Source organism: Cimex lectularius, unplaced genomic scaffold (genome assembly GCF_000648675.2).
Source record: "Cimex lectularius strain Harlan isolate CLEC.00 unplaced genomic scaffold, Clec_2.1 scaffold391, whole genome shotgun sequence".
In the NCBI taxonomy this organism is placed as follows: domain Eukaryota; kingdom Metazoa; phylum Arthropoda; class Insecta; order Hemiptera; family Cimicidae; genus Cimex; species Cimex lectularius.
Window position 1 is genome coordinate 231,415 of NW_019394149.1, and position 20,487 is coordinate 251,901.

At 37.9% G+C, this 20,487-nt stretch overlaps 2 protein-coding genes across 2 annotated transcripts in view; one reads left to right on the forward strand and one right to left on the reverse strand.

The window, feature by feature from the left end:
* LOC106668223 overlaps window positions 1-1,516 on the reverse strand; it is a 49,935-nt gene extending 48,419 nt beyond the window's left edge. The window contains exon 1 of the mRNA XM_014396754.2: window positions 1,365-1,516. The gene's annotated coding sequence lies outside the window, so the exon portion shown is untranslated. The remainder of the gene's footprint in view (window positions 1-1,364) is intronic.
* A 12,671-nt stretch (window positions 1,517-14,187) lies between these two features.
* Window positions 14,188-16,708, forward strand: LOC106668279 (E3 ubiquitin-protein ligase MARCH2-like). The gene is made up of 6 exons (XM_014396882.2): window positions 14,188-14,289; window positions 14,377-14,786; window positions 14,845-14,893; window positions 14,949-15,134; window positions 16,218-16,395; window positions 16,452-16,708. The coding sequence occupies exons 2-6, from the start codon at window positions 14,432-14,434 to the stop codon at window positions 16,689-16,691; spliced, it is 1,008 nt and encodes a 335-aa protein (XP_014252368.1). The 5' UTR covers window positions 14,188-14,289; window positions 14,377-14,431; the 3' UTR covers window positions 16,692-16,708.
* The last annotated feature ends 3,779 nt before the right edge of the window (window positions 16,709-20,487 follow it).

The following is a 20,487-nucleotide window of genomic DNA, read 5'->3' on the forward strand; positions in this document are numbered from 1 at the left end:
ACCGACATTTTACGCGACTGACAAATGCTGTCTCTAACATAATTTTTCTCAAAACCTAGTAAACCGATTTTCATGGTTGTTAATTAGTTTTAAAGAAATGGTCAAGTTCATTTTACGACTGTATCGTATATTTTATAATTTATAAAATTGAACTGTTATTTCTAATTTAAAAAAAAACAAAAAAAAACGAGGTTCATTTCTGACAAATAATTTTCATATTCTGTGTATTTTCTTATAGAAATATTTTATACATTTTTATGCTACATAAATGGTTAAAAAGCTACTTTTTTCATTTTCAAATGGTATGTGTAACGTTAAAATCCTTTTAGCCATTTTTGAATTTTGGCCGTTTAAATCAGATGTTCCGATATCGAAAAAAATGTTGGGGTCAAAAAATCGATAAATTTAAATTCAAACAAAAATTTGTATTTAGGGATCTCTAGAGGTGCCAAAACGAAATTTCATATTGGTTTCACGGAAAAAAATTATGACCTAATTTACTGAAAAAAATTGATTTTTAAGAATGTTTTGATTATAGATAAACTTGAATAATTTTATTTATTTTTATTGTAATCGACATAAAAAAATACTGTAAATTATATATTTACATAATTGATTTGGGCAAGTAGAACGGGGAAATAGAAATATTAAACAACGGAAAATTTCGACATTCAAATTTTTTTTGCGAAACCAGGGCGGATTCACAAGGAGTGGCGGATACATGTCCAATATTTTGGAGTGTAGAATCACCAAAAAAAGTTTGGTCTAAATCCGTGACGGACCAACATGGTTAGTAAATTTACTTAAAATAACTAACTTACATGATATCTATGCTCGTTTCTTAGGTTTGCATGTTGTCTGCTACTATCATAAAAAATTAACACCCTTACAGTTATTGCTTGACCACCATTAACATTAAAACCAACAAACTTATATTATTGAGAGCCAATACATACAAGAAAAGTGTCACAACTCAAAAAGAGGTAGTTTTTTAGGGGTAGTAGAGTTGGACTTTTAAAGTTTTGTGTTTTCGCTTAAGTCTTGGAGAAAAAGAAAAGACAATATAGATGGATAATGACAGTTTTTTCTGCAAACAACCGTAATGTCGTGTACTTAATAAATAAGTCAAAAAAAGTAAGCTTCCATTTGCCTCTACTGTAAAATTTTCTTTTGTTGAGTTGTGTCACTTTTCTTGTGGGTGTGCGATATTCGTTTAATTTGTCTACAAGTGGCTGGAATTTTCATTGAATTTACCCTCAGAAAAACCCTAAGGGCTTATTTTACGGTCCGATAATTTATTTTTAAACAAATCCCAAGATCCTTTCGCACAACAGAGCACAGTTTGCCTATGGAAAGTAATTTACCTCATTGTCCCTTCGCAATAAAGCCTGCACGGTGAATTTGCCACAGGTTGTAATCCACAATAGCGCCGTCCCCATAAACAAACACTGGCCATCGGCCGTGCCCGGTCCGTCCTTTGCCGGGAGATTCGCTTTGACCTCTCTGTTGACCGAACCGGATTAATCCTGAACGAGTAATGACATGTTTGCCTCTGATAGTTGGACCGTTTCTGTTGACCCACACAAATCACTAGGCTGACCGTTTAATTAGATGCCGACGTCGCTTCGGGTACCCTGCGACCCAAACCATTCGCCAAAATCGGCCGACAAATTTTTAGATCTATATTGATAATTTATTAATACAATATTATTAATTTGTATGTAAAAATTAATAAATGATTATTCGGAAATCGTGAGATGCGGTCTGGTGTGACGTAGGTTTTAGAAAAACATTTTCTTTATCATGCCAACGTTTCGATCTTTATTGAGATCATCTTCAGGGCCTGGGATGTACAGACATTGTTTAAATTTGAACAAATACATGCAGGATGTGGGAAAAAGTGATATTATACAATGAAAAATAAGTTTTTTTTTATATACAATCAAAGTATTTCTACTCAAAGTGTTTGTTTTCTGCGTAACACTTTGAGTGAGTAGAAATTCTTTGATTGAATATAAAAAATATTTTTTTTGCGTTATATAAATTCACTTTTTTCCACATCCTACATGTATTTGTTAAATTTAAACAATGTTTGTAAATCCCAGGCCCTGAAGATGATCTTAATAAAGATCGAAACGTTGGTACGATAAAGACAATGTTTTTCTGAAACCTACGTCACCCCAGACCGCATCTCGCGATTTCCGAATAACCATAGACTAACGGTCACTAATCACCGCACAAAATTAATAAAGTCAAATGATCCTGATGTTTTATACCAACAATTGAGAGAAAAAATCAAAAATACTGTTTACGCTGACAGAAAAATTCCAACCAATTGATTTTTTTCTCGATAAAGGAAAATTTTACCTATAATTTGTATCATTGTTTTTATCAATAAATATCTGTTTATGCTATGTTTTATATTGGGAATATCAATTCGATGTAAACACACTTAATCCTTAATCCAAAACAAGTATAAAGAATTCTTCAATTTTTACTTTTTACGGAATTTAGAATGTTTATTCAGCCTCATTTCAATTCTGAAGAAATAAATTTTTCATTTTTGTTCTCTTAATTTCAATTTTGAAACTTAAAACTGCCACTTAGTGCTGAGGATGTTGCGCGTGGTATGGCACTTATTGATGATGGACGTTCCATCAGTTATGCGGCCGTTGCCATCGGAGTACCCTAGGAACATAAAGGAGAGGAAGAACACAGGAGAGCATCAGACACAATGATGTGGTATACAGATGGCTCCAAAACAAACGAAGGAACCGGATTATGCGTTTTCTGTACAAGCCAAAAACATGAGCAATCAAACTCATTAGGGAAGTACACTTCGGCCTTTCAAGCAGAAATACATGACATCAATGCTTGTGCCCTGGAAAATCTTTAAACAGGTTACACTGGTAAAAAAAATCCTCATTAGATCTGATAACCAAGCAGCCATTAAAGCGTTAGCATGTAAAAAAGTTACGTCAAAATTAGTCGGTTAATGCATCCATAATCTTCAAAACCTCGAGAAACACAACAACCTGATGATATCTTGGGTGTCAGGGCACGGGGGAATTCGATTTTCAGCGCCTTATTAAAATGGCCACGGCGGGCTGTTAGTGAAGTGATTACTTCTTTACTTATCATATTAATCTTTTATGTAAGATCTTGGTTGAGAAGCAAACGTTAGTGTCACGAGCGGGTTTCGAACCCACGACCTTCGGCTCAATACGCCGCTGCTCCAACCGTGACTTCGATCGCTCATGCCACAAACTTCTCATGCCGTGACCACAAAGTCCCAAACATAACCTATTCTCCATCCCATCACTTTACTTCCAATCTGTAATAACCTCATCACCTTTTTGGCCTAAAACAATCATCAGAGGTCTTCGTGAGAATAGCCTAGTCTCTAGACTCCGGTTCTCTACATCATTTCTTGTGCCCTGGAAAATCTTAAAAGAGGTTACACTGGCAAAAAAATCCTTATAAGATCTGATAACCAAGCAGCCATTAAAGCATTAGCATGTAAAAGAACTACATCAAAATTAGTCAGTGAATGCATCCAAAACCTCCAAAACCTGGGGAAACATAACGACCTTATGATATCTTGGGTGCCAGGGCGCAGAGGAATTTTGGGTACGAGAAAGCCGACTGACTGGCCAGAGGAGGATCCGAAAGATAATATATAGGCCCCGAACCTATACTTGGGATAACAAAAACAATTATAGAATCCGCCATCGCAGAATGGATCCAAACAAAACAAAAGGAGAAGTGGATAAACTCTAGCTGCGCTAGACACAGTAAACGTATGATGAAACCAACCCTCGCCAAGACTGGCAAAATCACTCAGAGGAGTGATAGGACTACTAACCGGTCACTGGCATCTGAGAAGACATCTACACAACATGGGCATATACATCATCCCATGTGCAGATTATGTAATGAGGAGGAGGAAACCGCCACCCATATCATCTTCGAATGCGAAGCGACAGCTCAATGGAGATTCAACCTAACATACGAAAAAACTTAGGGAATGAAATTGTAGCAGCGACAGTCAATGACCTGATACTTCTAAGGAGAAGGATAGAATCTATTCCACTGAACTAAGGAACTAGGAAGGTACAATAAGCCAGAAGGCTGCATTGCCAGGGGAGAATAAACCCTGCTTCCTAGTAGCGTTATCACCATTCCATACCATCTCTACAAAACACTGCGAGACGATGTTAGACGTTTTCGAGAAACTGGGTCCTACAATAGAAGGCCCGATTCCGGACACCCTAGGGTTACAGAACCACAGTAGGATTGTTTTTTGACTTTGAAAATTTTGGGAAACCGGCAACTTACTGTTGTTGAAGCGATTCATCAGCTCTAGGAAGTTCGATGTGTCCAAATTTTTGAACGCACTGCTCCAAGAAGATTAAATAAGTATAGACTGATGGCTTTTCCCGTAAGAGGACCAGAATTGACCAGAACAAAGAGTTGCACGGCTCGCATTTGTTCGAGAACACAGCCTTTGGTCTTTGCACGATTGGTCAGCTGTATTTTTTACAGATGAGTGTAGATTTCCAGTCTACGATCTCCAGAGGGCGTGAAAGAGGGCGGACAAGGTGAGATGAAAAGTACAAAGCTTGTAATTTTTCCCAAAGCCAACGTTTTCAACGTACCTCAGTGATGGTGTAGGCGGGAATTTCAATGGAGAGTCGCACAGAGTTGGTTGTTCGTGGCCTTTGACGGCCAGTCTCTATATGGACGAAATGTGAGAAAATCATGCTTTCCCTATTTCGATGAAATCAGCGACAATCCTATTCTAATGCCCGTCCATTTGTCGCTCGTTTGGTACAAAACGTACCATCAATAGCATGACATCAGGGTCTTATCCTGGCGAGCCCCGTTCTCCTGACCCCACCAACATTTATAGGATAACCACAAAAGACGAATAAGACCACGTTCATCATTTCCATCAAATCCTCTCCCAAAATGCACAACTTGCGGTGAAGTGATCTCCATCAAACATATTCTGACATCATGTAGAACCTACGAAGATCTTACAGTCAAATATAAGCTTGCGAATAATGTGATCAAAATTTTGAAAGATTTCTCATCTAACATCGAAAGACTTAGTTCCTTACCGAAACTGGGTGAGGATGGCACTTGTCCTCGTCTTACTCATTTCATTCTCCCATTACCTCAAAATCAAAGCAGTTTTTGACCCTTCGTGGTTTTTTGCCTTAAAAAATACATAACAACGAACCTGCTGTGTATTCATGCCGACCATGTTTGTTACTGAAGTTTGCTTCATCATTTTTCTCGATTTAACACGACTTAACCAAGTTAACAGGGTTAACACAAAGATCATGAATATTGCCTATTATAAAAACGCAAACGGTTAAGGGAGCCATAATGAATAAATTAAATCTCCTTGTAGATTAAAAATCTATTTTTACCTTAAGGCAATGTTTAGGGAAGGTACTAAGTTCATCTTGGTTCCCTATTTTGGTAATTAATAATTATTGTTAAATAGTCGTGATCAGCCGATATGGGGTCTCTCATAAGGAGAGTTGAAAGGTAGATTCTACATCTCATAACATAAGAAATGTTGAATAAAAAATTGTTAAAGTGTGCGTTCCAGGATCCGCACTAGTAATAATGTAAGTTGGCTGAAAACCTTCAGGAGCGAGTTGAAGGAAAGTCGGAAATCAGGCCGTAAATTCAATATGCGAAGTTGTAAATCCAGAGATGAGAGAATGTTTGAAGTAAGGGCGAAACAAGATTGGGGAGTTATAAGTTACGAAGGAGTTTGTCGGAGACAAGGAGATGAGAAGAGGGGTAGTGTTCAACTTGTAGGCAACTCTTCTCCCTTCCTTCTGCTTTGTCGGAGGAAAGGGGGTGTAATGTATTCTTATGTAAATGTCGGTACAACCCGTTCGACAGTCCTGAATCTCCTCCCCTCTTATTGACGCCGGTCCCGAAGGCAATAGAGGAACCGGCGAGATTTAGAGGGGAGCTTAAGCCTTTTCCAGAGTTATTGCTCCGACTAAAAGGAAATGTAGGAAAACAGAACGCTTTCTGAAGCCTGAGCTTTTTTCCCGGCTATTCCGGCTTCAACAGGGCAAAGGGATTCTTTTATATCTGGCGAATTTTCTGTTGCAACGATTTTCTGATGTGCCATATAAAGGAAGGTCTTTGAGGATCTTTTCTTCATAAGCAGTGGCATCTTTATCAACTTTACTACTCAACCTAAGGATATAAAGGAAGAACTTTGGGGACGTTTTCTTCATAAGCAGTCGCATTTTTACCAACGATACTATTCAACCTAAGACTTACAATAAACCATAAAGCCACAAAACATAACACTAAATATATAGTCGAAAAATATATTTGATGACGAACTCTTGTGGAAGGCTTAACCCCGAGGCTATTGATCTCACAGTACGTGACTCTCCATCTATCTGCCTCTCATTACGATTCTCACTCTAACCTTACTGACTCTATCTAAACTCTGTTTCTGAATAACGGTGTATGCATCTGACTCCATCTTAACTGACACAGACGACGGTCTATGCATCTGACTCCATCTTAAAATGCACTGTCTCAATCTATACATCAGACTCCTTCTCAAGTGACACTGACTCACGGTTTTTGTATCTGACTCAATCTCAACCCGCACTGCCTCACGGTCTATGCATCTGACTACATCTCAACCCGCACTGCCTCACGGTCTATGCATCTGACTCCATCTCAACCCGCACTGCCTCATGGTCTATGCATCTGACTCCATCTCAACTGACACTGACGACGGTCTATGCATCTGACCATCTCAAAATGCACTGTATCAATCTATACATCAGCTTCATTCTCAAGTGACACTGACTCACGGTTTTTGCATCTGACTCCACCTCAACTGACACTGACGACGGTCTATGCATCTGACTATATCTGAAATCTGTCTCTGAATCACTGCCTATGCATCTGACTCCATCTCAACCTGCACTGCTTCTCGGTCTATACATCAGACTCCTCCTTAACTGACACTGACTCACGGCTATGCACCTAACTCCATCCCAGCTGGCACTGACTCTCGGTGTATACGTTTGTCTCTATTTCAGCTGGCACTGACTCACGGTGTATGCATCTGAATCCATCTCAACTTGCAATGCCTCACGGTCTATGCATCAGACTCATTCTTAACTGATACTGTCCACGGTCTGTACATCAGACCCTTGTTAACTGACACTGACTCACGGTTATGCATCTGTGTCCATCTCAACTGACATACATCCCAGTCTCTAAGCCAGACAGCTAGCTCAACCAGGAATGGCTTATTGTTACAAATTTTGGATGGCTTGAATGTTGAGGGCGTGGATACCTGGTCCTAACTGACAATACTATATATGCGATCTGGGATGGCGTGATCCCTGGGGGATCGCGGGCTGATCGAAAGAGTTAACTCATTTTATCAAGCGAACGATGAACCACTCTTGAAAAAAAGATCAGATCCCTGATTTCCTCTCCGCTCAGAGACCAATCCTTCAGCGATCGCCGACCGATTAATTTTGAATTTTGTCTTTACCACCATTCCAGCCGTTCTCCAGTAAACCAGCACTCCGCTCTTCTAATCCACATCTCCAGGCCGTCGGAATCTGCCTTTCTGAGTTCTCGACCGTTCAAATTTCAACACCCCGCGCTCCCTCTTCCAAGCACCGAACATTACTCTGAATAGCCTAGAGTTGCGAACCTTGAATGGCGAGACCGCGGAAGCGTGATCGGTGGTCCTAGCTGACCAAGTTGTGTATGCGACCTGGAATGACGTGGATTGCTTGTACGTTACCTCACCTTCCGAGCCTTTGATAAACCGGGCATGTATCAAGCTGTAGACGATGGTCAAAACCCCGGGCAGCTGGCTAGGTCTCGAGTGCGGACAATATATTGTGTGCAGTATTTAGTGACCGTTAATTAATGATTATTTAGAGATCGTGAGATGCGGTCTGGTATGATCTACGTTTAGAAAAACATTTTGCATAAAGATATGTTCACGACAAAGAAAATGCTTGTCTAAACCTACATCACACCAGACCGCATCATACGATCTCTAAATAATATATTTTATGTTCGACTCGAATAACCTCCGGGAAATTATCGTAAGAACTCACCACTTTTCTTTCATGGTGTTTGCGTGTGTGTTTATTTAAATCTGTGTATCAATCTTCACTCATGAATTTTTACTTAATGAATGATCGCGCGCAAGGTCGTAAAAAGACCGAATTCTTTTTACCTCTAACGTTTACTATTGGGTAACCGCTCAAGAATGAAAATATACTATTTATCAGCTTCATCAAATAAGGCAGCACTTTGATTCTAACGTGCTAAGTTTTGTGGGGCCAAAGTTAGCCCACCAATCATGTGCTGCAGCAAAATAACCCTACCTTGTTTTCTTCAATCTCAGGATGTTCTCTTTCATTTTGTTATTTTTTCAGAAGTTGTGTCAGCCTACAGCATCCAGAGACCGGTGTAAGTCGATCCTGTATTGAATCGATCCGCATATCTTCCCATTCCCCAAATGTACATTAGTATTCACAGTGGATTGTGTGCTGCTAGTGGTTTTCTTTGTCAAAATGGTATGTACCTCAGCTTAAATCTGTTTCACCTTGCATGAATTGATCGGAATAATTTTTTTATACAATACAGTGCATCCTGATTGTCCGTACTAATAACGATTTTCTTCGACACTCCATAACCTGTAATAATACTAGTTGTTCAGCTTATTGCGTTATTAGACTACTCAATGACCCCATGAGCTTTAGCTATAGACAGCCTGGTTGAATAATTGCCACCCGATCCTCATCTTTGTTCTTGGTCTTCATGTTTTCGCTGAAAACCTTAAATGAACAAGTTACAGTTACTCCTAAAGATGAGGATTCTTTGCTACCGTCAGTAAACATTTCTGTTAAGCCAGGTCCACGCTGCTTTCTGGATAACAAGAATTTGTTGAAAAAAGGATGAGTTTTGTCTATATATTTGTGCCGTAAATTAAATTTATACAAATAAATGCGGTAGAAAAACATGCTATGTTAACTTACTGTTGTGTACTTTTCTTTTTTATGCTTAGTATTAGTCCCCCGGGGAGTTGGGAGCCGCGGGAGGTAATAACTCTGAATCAGTAACAGCGAATTTTCTTTGTGGATATTAAGGCTCATTGTGGAAGTACGCTAAGTCCCTCGTTAATCCGGCAAATCTGATGGATTCGATGCAGGTGTCGATTCGAAGCAGGTGTTTCTGCCATGCATGCCTGTGAATCTAATGAAAAGGACCCCCGGCTTGAACCGTCCCGCCGTGGGGACTTAATGACACTTTCTTTTGTCAATCCGACTCTGTGTCATCCTTCTCTACGTTTATTAATCCCATTCAGCGGGCTGCCCCCCCTTTTTCTGTTTCTCGATTAAATTTGACCCGCCTGGAATGTCATGCTCTGTTTTTATTGACTCAAAGCACATTGTACTTGTCTTGTCAAACCTGACGCATTGTCCTCGGAGAAAAGAAGGGGGAGAAATAGTTGTCGTTTAGTTAGACTAAGTAGATGATCTTGTTCAATAAAAACCTGATGTAAACTTGTAGCCGTGGCGTTAACATGAAACTAAGCCTTCGTCTAAACTCTAGAGTAAACTAAGTTCCAACAACGTAAACCCCCTTCAAATTGTTTCCCTAGCATTAAACTTGGACGAAGTATTACTGAACTCCTTACGCAGCCTATAATTACAAGTATTTTCCTAAACTACCTCGATGATTTTCTCAGTCTTTGCGCTGTTTTATTCATTACATTGTTATTTCTACTAATGAATCGTGATGTAAACTTTGTAATCGGATTGTAAGAAAATAATGGCGGATTTTCATTCGTTGTATAGCAATAGCCTGTAACTAATCACTGTCTCAGAATATGATGGATCCTTCTGTGCTTTCATAAGAAACTAGTGTAATATCAATATTCCATCTCGTAGGATTTTCTCAACTAGGGAAATTTTAATTTGTTGAAAGAATGCAGGAAGGACCCACATTCTAGAAAAGAAAGCATCTAAAATAATGGTGGTTATAGAAAATTTAAACAGGAGGGATACATCAGATATGGTTAAAACTTACGACCTAGATAAATCTTTCGTTCATTTTCATAAAGATAAAATTAACTAGTTAGTAACGATGAGCTAGATTATCGACCTGCTGGAAACATGAAGTTTTTTCGGAGGATCTACGGAAGAGGTCAACACAGAGAAAAAACTTCCTTTCGGTTTTCGCCGAGCTTTCGACAGTTTTAATACTGTCATCTTCAGGGCCTGTTTTATTATCATATAAAAAAAAAACAATTAAAAGCATGAAAAACAATTTGCACAAAAATTGAAATATCTTCCTTATGAGGTAACCTTTTCTCGACCACGTTTTTTAATTTTTATTGTACTTATAGTTGTAATTTTTAATTATTAATTTATTTAATTTAAATAATGTTTACATGCTGAGCACCAAAAAAAAGAAAAACGTAATGTACTTCTGTGCCCAAAACACCATGTCTTTTTATTTCCCCATTAAGGTTTAAGTAAGATATTTCAATTTTTGTGCAAATTGTTTTTCATGTTTTTTTTAATATGATAATAAAACAGGCCCTGAAGATGACAGTATTAAAACTGTCGAAAGCTCGGCGAAAACCGAAAGGAAGTTTTTCTCTGTGTTGACCTCTTCCGTAGATTAACTAATTAGATTAAAAAGATCTTGAAAGGTCTTAAAAAATTAAAACATTTACCGGGATTAACCCATTAAAGATGGCTCAACTAGAAAGCTGGGGTTTGGTACACCCCAAGCATTATACAATGGTCATCTGGCTTGTACTTTTCTTAGTTCTTATGTTCAGTTCTACTGACTTGATCCTTCTTTTAAGATCGAGACGGTCATCGGCTGATTCTGCAATTGTTTTGCTTGAAACCGTAGGTTATGTTTCAATTGAGCGTTTCGCATTGAGAGACGGTGGAATGTTCTTCCACTTAATTGAATACCTACAAAAGGTTATCTACACCAGCACTTCTAGAGCGCTCCATTTCCAACTTTGTTTAAAGTGAATCCATTGTAAAATAGTCGATCCTATATTTAACCTTTTAAACCCGATTTTAGGTCCTGGGATTATAGTTGGTCTGGGAGATCCAAATTTCTTTAGGCTGGTGTTTGAGTAGGCGTGTTCTCAGATGCGAATGCATGAAATCTATTCATTCTTTTGAGTTTTACCCCTTTTAGCTGTAGCAATGTGTTCGCTCATTTTGACGAGCTTTCTTTAATCACTACTATGATCACCTGTTAATCCGTTTCTCCTCTTTTGTTTTCTCAGGACACATTGTGTAATAGAGGATCTTATGTTTAATATTGTTACCCCAATTTTAAATTCTGGGAATATAGTTGGTCTCCCAGATCCTCACCCAGTCGGTACACCATACCTAACTCAATTTGTTTAGGCGGGTGTTTGCGTTCTCAGATGCGAGTGCCCGGTATGGAACCCAACCACTCCTCTGAATCCCTGTTTAGCTGTATCACTATGTCCATCAACTCTTGAATTAATGTATTTCTAATTTTTTATTGTATGGACCCATTCTGTAAAAAGAGTTTAGGTTTGATATTTTTATAGGCTCTAGGAATATATTGAAAATGATCCTCTGGCCAGTTGGTCTCTTTGTTCAGTAACAAAAATCACTTTGTCCCGCACGCACCGATTGTTAGGCTGTTGTTTTAGATTTCTTCACCGACTACTTTGGGTGTCTTAGTCTACGTGCTAATGCTGTTATAGACCTTCTCCCTCGAGTTTCCTCCTCATTGCATAACCAACAAATGGGTTTATCTTTGAATGCATCTATGACGTAGTGGGGCCAGTATAAAGGCCAATAACTCTCCAGAGTTACTATGTCAGTCTTTATGTTAGTTTTGACAAGGTCTGTTTAACTATAACTTGACTGTGTGTGGCACATATACAGTTCGTCCATTTCCTCTTTTCTGTGAATCCATTCTGAGATGGAGAATCTTGTGATTGATTCTATCATCCCGAGTATACATTCTAGTTTGTATAGAGTTGGTCTCTAGCCAGTTTGTCAGACCATTTATTTTTCAAAATTGGTTAGGTAGGGGTTTTCTCAGATGTCTGTGCCCAGTATATTTAAGTTCAATCATTCCTTCTGTTTTGCCCAGTAGCAATGTGTCTGCTATTTTTAGTGAGTTTAGTATGTCTGACACTTGTAGGAACTCTACTATTGGTACTTGGTTCGTTACCAAAAATTCATAAAGTGGATTCTCAGATGACAGTGTCCGAAATAGAGCGAGATGTGCTCTATATAATCGTAGCAATGTGTTACTAGTTTTAACGAGGGTTCTTTAACCATAAGTTCACTATACCTCTAAATTCGTATATTTTTAATTTTGTTTTGTGTGAACCCACTCTGAGATGATCTTGTTATCCCTATTGTTAAGTTCTGGTCTTGGTTGGTACAGTTAGGTTATCTGCTTGTTCATTAATTAGAATTGCCCTGGAACCCAATGTATTGACAGGCTGATATATTTTCACAGGTTTTAGAGATGTTGATGCATTCGACTATTTTTGATGTGAAATTTTACGTGATAATACTTTTACAGCTTCTTGGCTGTCTGTCTTACGATGATTTTTTGCCAGTTGAGCATTTTGTATGAAAAATACATTAGCAGCTTGGATTTCAGCTTGAAGACGTTTGAACAGAAACCTGACCCGGTACTTTCTCTGGTTTTGGAGCCTCTAACCATTGCATTTCGGCAATGCGTCATCTTCTGTGAGGAACAGAAGTGTATTTGTGTACCTCCTGTTGTTTAACCCTTTTAGTGATCGTTATCAATCCTTTCATAAGGAGCTTCCTGGATCAAAAATGTCAGTACACATTTTCAAGAATTTGTTAATATTGCATCCAGATAGTTTGAGATTCAGTCCAATTTATTTGTTTCTGGAGTCTGTATAAGCTTTTCCTTGAATATATTATTAATATATAAAAATATTTACATATTAATAATATTAATTTGCAAAAGTTAAACTAGAGCATAGGTGGATAAAATTAGAATCTTTAAAAAATGAATTAAAATTTGAATCATCATATTTTTTATGGATTTAGGGTCGCGTTTTGTTTTGTATGATCCATTTTGATAATTAAAATATTTTCAAAATACCATCATGTAATATCACCATTAAATCTTAATGGACAAGTAGATAGAATTTAATTAAATTTAGTAAGGGAATCCGAAGGAATAAATATTTTCACTAGTTTTCGTGGTCCGCTTGAACAATTAATATCTTTCAATTAATTAAGGTTTGTAGTTGAGATAAAAAAGTCAGTGTCACGAGCGGGATTCGAACCCACGACGTTCGGGTAAATTCGAAGTCACGATAGCTCAAGTGGGAGAGCAGCGGCGTATTTAGCCGAAGGTCGTGGGTTCGAATCCCGCTCGTGACACTAACTTTTCATCTCTAGCCCACCTTTTGAATTTTCCCTCCTTTTTGCCATTTTTTTAATCTCGACTAAAAAACCTTAATTAATTGTAATATATTGATTGGTCAAGCGGACCACGAAATTAGTGAACTTTATATAAAGATTAATTAATTGAAAAACGTTATTCGGTCAATCGGACTACGAACTTTATAAACAAATATATTGATGATTCTAGCTCAATTTTGTGCTGTACATGCAAAGGTTGGTCTGATGTAAAATGTCTTCTCATTTTATGCTATGTAGAGCAGGAAATACATATTTCAATATGACCGCGTCAAGAGCATCACGCTGGATCAAAACTGATGTTCTTTTCTATGTTTCTTCGTGTATATCCAAGTTCTTTTATGAGTCGTACGTAAAGAAATAAAAAGAAAATAAAGTTATTTATTTACTTACAAAACCAACCAGAATCCTAAACCCAACCTCATGTGAGGTCAAGTGGTAGGGCAGCGGCGAATCTGGCCGAAGATCATGGGTTCGAATCCCGCTCGTGACACTGACTTTTTTATCTCAACTAACAACCTTAACTAATTGAAGGAAAAAATATACTCGAGGAGGTCAATTTTTGCATTAGATGAGAGTCAGGTACTCCCTTCCTTTTTCACAATTTTAGATTAAATATAAAAATAACACATCGATTATTAAAATGGATAATAAAATGTGGGAATAGAGAGGTTTTAAAACAGCTGTTTATGTTGACAATGCAGTAGTCAAAATTTCGCGATGTGAACGTAACAATATTTCATGAGTGTGACGGTTTGTGCAAAATGTAAGTAGCCAATCCTCCGGAAAAACAAGTCAATTTTATAGTACGACGGGCGTAGTGGGTTGAAAGTATGACGGTTTTAATTTCCAGATCAATAGTGATGAGATTTATGCGACGCCGGGTTCTGAGATCATAAATCATCTTCATGAACGCCCCTGAGAGAGGGACCGAGGCCGAGGGCAGCGGAGCCGCTTTTAATTCTCGCGTTAGGCGACGTGGCAACGAGAAACAGAGCGGACCGCAGCTCTGCCAGACCGAGACACAACCGGGACAGACGGAAACCTGCACGTGTCAAAACGAACATGACGAATGCTACGAGGATATCGACCAAGACTCAAACACAGACGATTCATCCGATTTGTTGCAATATGAATCCGAGCCGAACGGGGACGAGCTCGGAAACCAAATCAAAAGAGACTGGAACGACAATGAACAACTAAGTGAGCAATGCCAACTTATCACCACGCTTCTAAACGAAACACTTACCAAAATCGAAAACGGTAACCCATTTAAAAACAACTTTTTTCCCAAATAATTTCATTTGTTTAATGAATTTAGCTCTCGAAGCGGATAATTTAAATAATAATTACGAGGGTCTGTCCAAAAGGTGATGACGGGTTGAACGATTCGAGAACGAACGCATTACATTTTTTCAATTTCAGAAAGGACGTCTATTTCTGCAGGATCTGCCACGAAATAGGAAACAAGCAAAGGTTCATCTCTCCTTGTATGTGCAAAGGATCTTTATATTTGGTTCATAAAAGTTGTCTTGAAACATGGCTAGCTGCGAGTGACAGCACTCAATGTGAATTATGCGGATTTACGTACAGAACCCAGCGTTTACCAAAGTAAGTCGTTCCAATCTTAGCCACCATAAATTAAACCAGTTATGCTTGAGGTGCTTACCATAACAAAGATGCATGATAAAAATCGAACGTCGATTCACATTACAGTTGAAAATAAATGATGTATTTTGACTTAAAAAACCAAATTCTAACTGATCAAAACTGGTTTATCATTCATCATCATCATCTCTCTCTCTCTCTCTCTTTCTCTCTCTCTCCTGGATTTTCTGGACTTGAAAATAGAGGGAAAGGAGTGAGAGTATGGCAAGAGGGGAAAAGAGGGAGAGGGAGAGAGACAGAGAGTGGTAAAATGGAAGGGTAAAAAGACATAATAAAAGAAAGAGAGAACGAATGCATATCGTTTTATTTAAAAGCTCTCTCTCTCTCCCTCCTGGATTTTCTGTACTTGAAAATAGAGGGAAAGGAGTGCGAGTGTGAGAAGAGAGAGAAAGAGGGAGAGGGAGACAGTGAGTGGTAAAGGGAAAGGGTAAAAAAGACAATAAAAGAAAGAGAGAACGAATACAAGTCGTTTTATTTAAAAGCTCTCTCTCTCCCTCTCTCTTTCTCTCTCTCTCTCGCTCTCTCTCTCTCTCTCTCCTAGACTTTCTGGACTTAAAGGTCGAGAGAAAGGAGTGCGAGTGTGAGAAGAGAGAGAAAGAGGGAGAGGGAGAGAGTGAGTGGTAAAAGGAAAGGGCAAAAAGACATAATAAAAGAAAGAGAAAACGAATGCATATCGTTTTATTTAAAATCTCTCTCTCTCTCTCTCTTTCTCTCTCTCTCCCCTGGATTTTCTGGACTTGAAAATAGAGGGAAAGGAGTGAGAGTGTGACAAGAGGGGGAAAGAGGGAGAGGGAGAGAGACAGAGAATGGTAAAGGGGAAGGGTGAAAAGACATAATAAAAGAAAGAGAGAACGAATGCACTTTGTGTTATTTAAAATATCTCTCTCTGGACTTTAAGGTATAGCGACTGGGTTGAAAGAGTGTGAGAAGTAATAGAAAGAGATAGAGAGAGTGAGAGACAGATAAAGAGAAAACGAGATAGAGATATTACAATAATTTTCAAAAAAAAAAAACTTTTTGTTACAGGTACATGGTATTTTCATCGATTTTTGCCTGGTTATTGTGTCCGTCGAGTGGACCGGAAAGGAGGATGCTTTTATGGGACATAATGACTTTGATGGTTCTGCTACCACTTATGATACTCTGCTCCATTCTCGGCTTGCGTGTCGCTAACAACGTGCTCTCGCCCGATGTGCAAATCAAGGTTTGTCCAATTGATATTTTCTCTTAACAATACACAATTTTATTAAATGATTTTAGATGGGGGAAGCGGTTATGACTCGGGTCCTGCAGATGGTGCTCTTGAGCGGCGTTTTGCTCCTGGATTTGGGCGTCCTATCTTGGGGGGCCATTAGGATCCAGTATCATTTCCACCAGTGGTACATTTGGTACCGCAAAAACTGCAAAGTCATTCTCTTGGACTTTCTCGACCATCCGGACTTCCCTCTGCAAACCTTGTCGCACGCTTCATCCGCATCAGTGCGGGTAATAAACTTTTGACAGAAATAACTTTTAAAGACACTCGTTTTAATTCCTCCACTCTGCACGCTTTCGTGACCCAATATTTCAAGAGAAAGAGGAAATAAGAAGACAGAGAGAGTGAGAGTGGGCAAGAGAGAGCAAGAAAGAAAGAAAGTGTGAGAGAGGGAGGGGGAGATAGAAAAAATAGAAAGAAACGAGGCAGATATAAAGAAAAATTAAGAGAAAGCTAGAGAGAGAGAGAGAGAGAGAGAGAGAGAGAGAGAGAGAGAGAGAGAGAGAGAGAGAGAGAGAGAGAGAGAGAAAGAAAAAGAGGGTGAAAGAGAGAGAGAAAGAGAGANAGAGAGAGAGAGAGAGAGAGAGAGAGAGAGAGAGAGAGAGAGAGGGAGAGTTGAATAATTAAAAAATGCAATTTATATAAAAAATTGACAATATATTTTTTAAAAACTGTTGGAAGCAGGTTGACAATTTGCAATTGGAAAAAATAAAATATTTATTAATTATAGTACTCATGAAATTCCATAACTAGTCTTCTATCATGGCAACGTCTTCGTTGTTACTTTGCCCCATCGTTTTGCGGATCCTGATGGAAACTTTGAATACTTCTTTTACCGTAATCCTCCAGATCCAATACAATTTAACAGAATCGGATATATTTTTAAATATTTGTAGTTACTATATGTTGTATATAGAACTTCATGGAGGCCAAACACAGAAACAAGAAAGGTCAGCACAAAATATGGAACATTAAAATCAACTCCGCCAAAACAGAAGACATTATCTTCACCAAAAGAAGACCTGCAGAAATCGACCATGTCATGGCAGCAGGAAATCGCATTTCCTGGTCTATGTAAAATATCTTGGCTTAACAATGGATAGCAGTCTGACGTTCACCAGTCATGTGGCAGATAAAACATACCGCGGAAAAACTGCTATCAGGCTGCTGTTTCCAAACTTTCATGGCACTTCATGATAAGTACTTTTAACCAAAAACTCCTCTAAAGACTACAGCAGCATTGTTAAACCCATGCTTCTGTACGCGTGGCTTGCTTGGGTATCACTTGCTGGAGAAACCTCAACATGTCTGATCCAAACTAAGTTTTTGAGGATTGTCACCTCCTCCAGACGACCAAAATGAAGACCATGCCATGCAGGTGAAGTCATCAAGCTAGCTTCTTCAGCAGATGTGCTGCCAGCAGGAGTGCCCATTGCAGAGCGATAGGAGCCTATTACCTTAATCTGTGTTATTTCATTAAGTATTTGTGATATTCCTATAATTTCTGGTCCGTAAATGTACATAATCTTATTTATTTATTAACAACTTGGGCCCTCAAAATGTATTTTGTGAATTCTCCTGGCTAATTTTTTTTTACTTTTTCCCACTTCCCAAAAACTATTCACTATAAACAATCTAAAGACGTTCTGGTTGTGGTTAAAGTAGCCCTGCCATTGTCTCTCAAATTTGCAATTGCGTACCAGATCTAAAAAAAGCTTTTAATAGAAATGATGAATGGTGGAGTGAGTGCCCTGTTCAATTTTTTTCCCGAGGGTTCGCAACAGCAGAGGTCATATAAACCCTCAGGGTGCCGGTGTTTTTGAAAAAAAAAAAAAACCATTTGTAAGTATGTCGGATTCGAATGCAGGGCCGCTGGATTCGAACCCGGGATCTTTACCTTACAGTGATGAGCGCCGTGTCAAAGACTAAACCTTGCGGCCACCGACGACCCCAAGTTCAATCCTTTTTAAAAAGATAGTTCCTACTCACAGTAAGTTGTTTTGCAACGATTCGGATTTCGAGCCCTTAGCTGATCATCAGGAGATCTACAAGCCCGCATAATCATCCTCTCAAAACCTAAAGACAAGCTAGACAACTAGGCAAACAGCGGGGTTTACCAACTTAACTGAAATGATTGCGATATTAAATACATAGGACAAAGCGGTAAAGAAATAAAAACGAGAGTAAAAAAAACATTTGCCTAAAGCGAACAAATTTTCGGAATTTAAGGACCATCTAAAAGAAACAAACATAATTTCAATTCAAATTTAAATACAACAATGTTACATAGTTTCAACAAAGGGAGAGAACTAGATTGGTTTGACAAATTTGAAATTAAAAAATTTAAAATTGAACATGGAGCTAAATTCATTAACAATATAACAGATTTTGATCTACCTCCCATTTTAAATATGTACATAAATAATATTAATCGTACAAATAATTATAATTATTTTAATTGTTATTATTTTTATCGCAATTTAATAATCTATTATTAAGGTATTATTCTAATTTTTTATCTTTTATCTTTAATCCCTAATTTATAATTAATTTCTTACAGTATATATTCATTTGTGTTATAATTCCCGCTTTTCGCACGTTCAAAATTGAGCGGCATTAAAAACCAGCTTCTCATTGGAACGTCGCGTTGGAGGGGGTATCAGCGGTTTCACTTTTGCAATTCATGTCGAGAGACGTGGTTGTAGAACTCCTTCAACCTGATGATGAGCTAAGGGCTCGAAATCCGGATCATTGCAAATCAACTTACTGTGAATAGGAACTATCTTTTTTTAAAAAGGATTAAAAAAGCTTTTCTCCATTTGAGGGTTTGGTCAAGTCGACTTAGTTTCTTTAGAGATATTTAAGGTTTCATCTTTTATGCGAGTACTTTTAAGTTTATTCTAAATTCAAAACGAGTATCAATGTGTACATAGACATAGAAAGTGGGAGACGGACAAACAGATAGGTGAGAGGGTGAAAAAGAGTAAATTAGTGAGAACTGATAGAAGATGGCTAAGGATGAGAGAAATAGAGAGATGTATAATTAGAAAATTAAACTGATATAAAAATATTGAAAAATTGGTTTAAAAAAAATCCAATATTTATTAAATGCTTAATACATGACGTACGTTCCAGACATAGTCAATGCCTTCGTTGGTACCTTTGCTCCATCGTATTTCCTGTCTTGGTGGAACCTTTCACCATTCTTCACTGTTAATCCTCAAGATCCAAAAGTTTCAAATATATTTTTCAATATTTGCATTTATCATATATTTTCTCCATTTGAGATTTTGATCAAGTTGCTAGGTGCTTTTGGAGGAATTTTCAGGCTTCATCTTTTACGGTAGATGCTTTTAGGTTCGTTTAAATTCTAAATTCGTTATTGTATAAAAGTAAAAGGAGTGTCAATGTGGATTGTAGTAAAAACAGAAATAATTGTTTAGAAATTATTTAATTAAAAGTTTTTACAAAAAGAAAAACCAAAGGTTGGATGAGTTAGTTTTAAAAACATACAACTAAGGATGATTTATAAATGCTATATACAATGACTAGATAGCGATCAAAACGCACCAATAAAGACCATTTTAACAACAACAAAACCCAATTATTTAGATACAATATGTTTTTATTTACATTTTTAATTTGCCAAAATTATTCTGTCATAAGACAATTGATGAAAAAAACTAATTAAAAATTTTTTAATTGCCTATTCCATGCTGTTTTGTTCTTCGCAAAAGTACGAGTTTTGCATGGAATACAGCCTGTCGATCGGGTTAACGCCGGCGTTTTGGTGTGACAAGAACATCTGAGGGGGCTCCAGGCCGGCGAAGTGATTGGGATATCCGATGAATCCTCCCGGTTCTGTTTTTGTCGGAGCATCTTGAAAAAGAAAACATGTTAATTATGCAGAAGTGTCGCTATTAAAATTGACTTATTTGGTCGTAAAAATTACCTTAGGAAATGTATTGCATTTCGAAACAAAATAACTATTATTAAAATATCAATTTTTCAAAATAAATATTAATGATTATTGGATAGTAG

What these genes read in the sequence shown, in the direction of transcription:
- LOC106668279 (XM_014396882.2), top strand. Translation starts at nt 14,432, where the DNA reads ATGAACGCCCCTGAGAGAGGGACCGAGGCCGAGGGCAGCGGAGCCGCT. An exon ending in AGAACCCAGCGTTTACCAAA is followed by an intron (nt 15,135 to 16,217) that starts GTAAGTCGTTCC and finishes TTTTTGTTACAG; the next exon opens with GTACATGGTATTTTCATCGA. An exon ending in CGCCCGATGTGCAAATCAAG is followed by an intron (nt 16,396 to 16,451) that starts GTTTGTCCAATT and finishes AAATGATTTTAG; the next exon opens with ATGGGGGAAGCGGTTATGAC.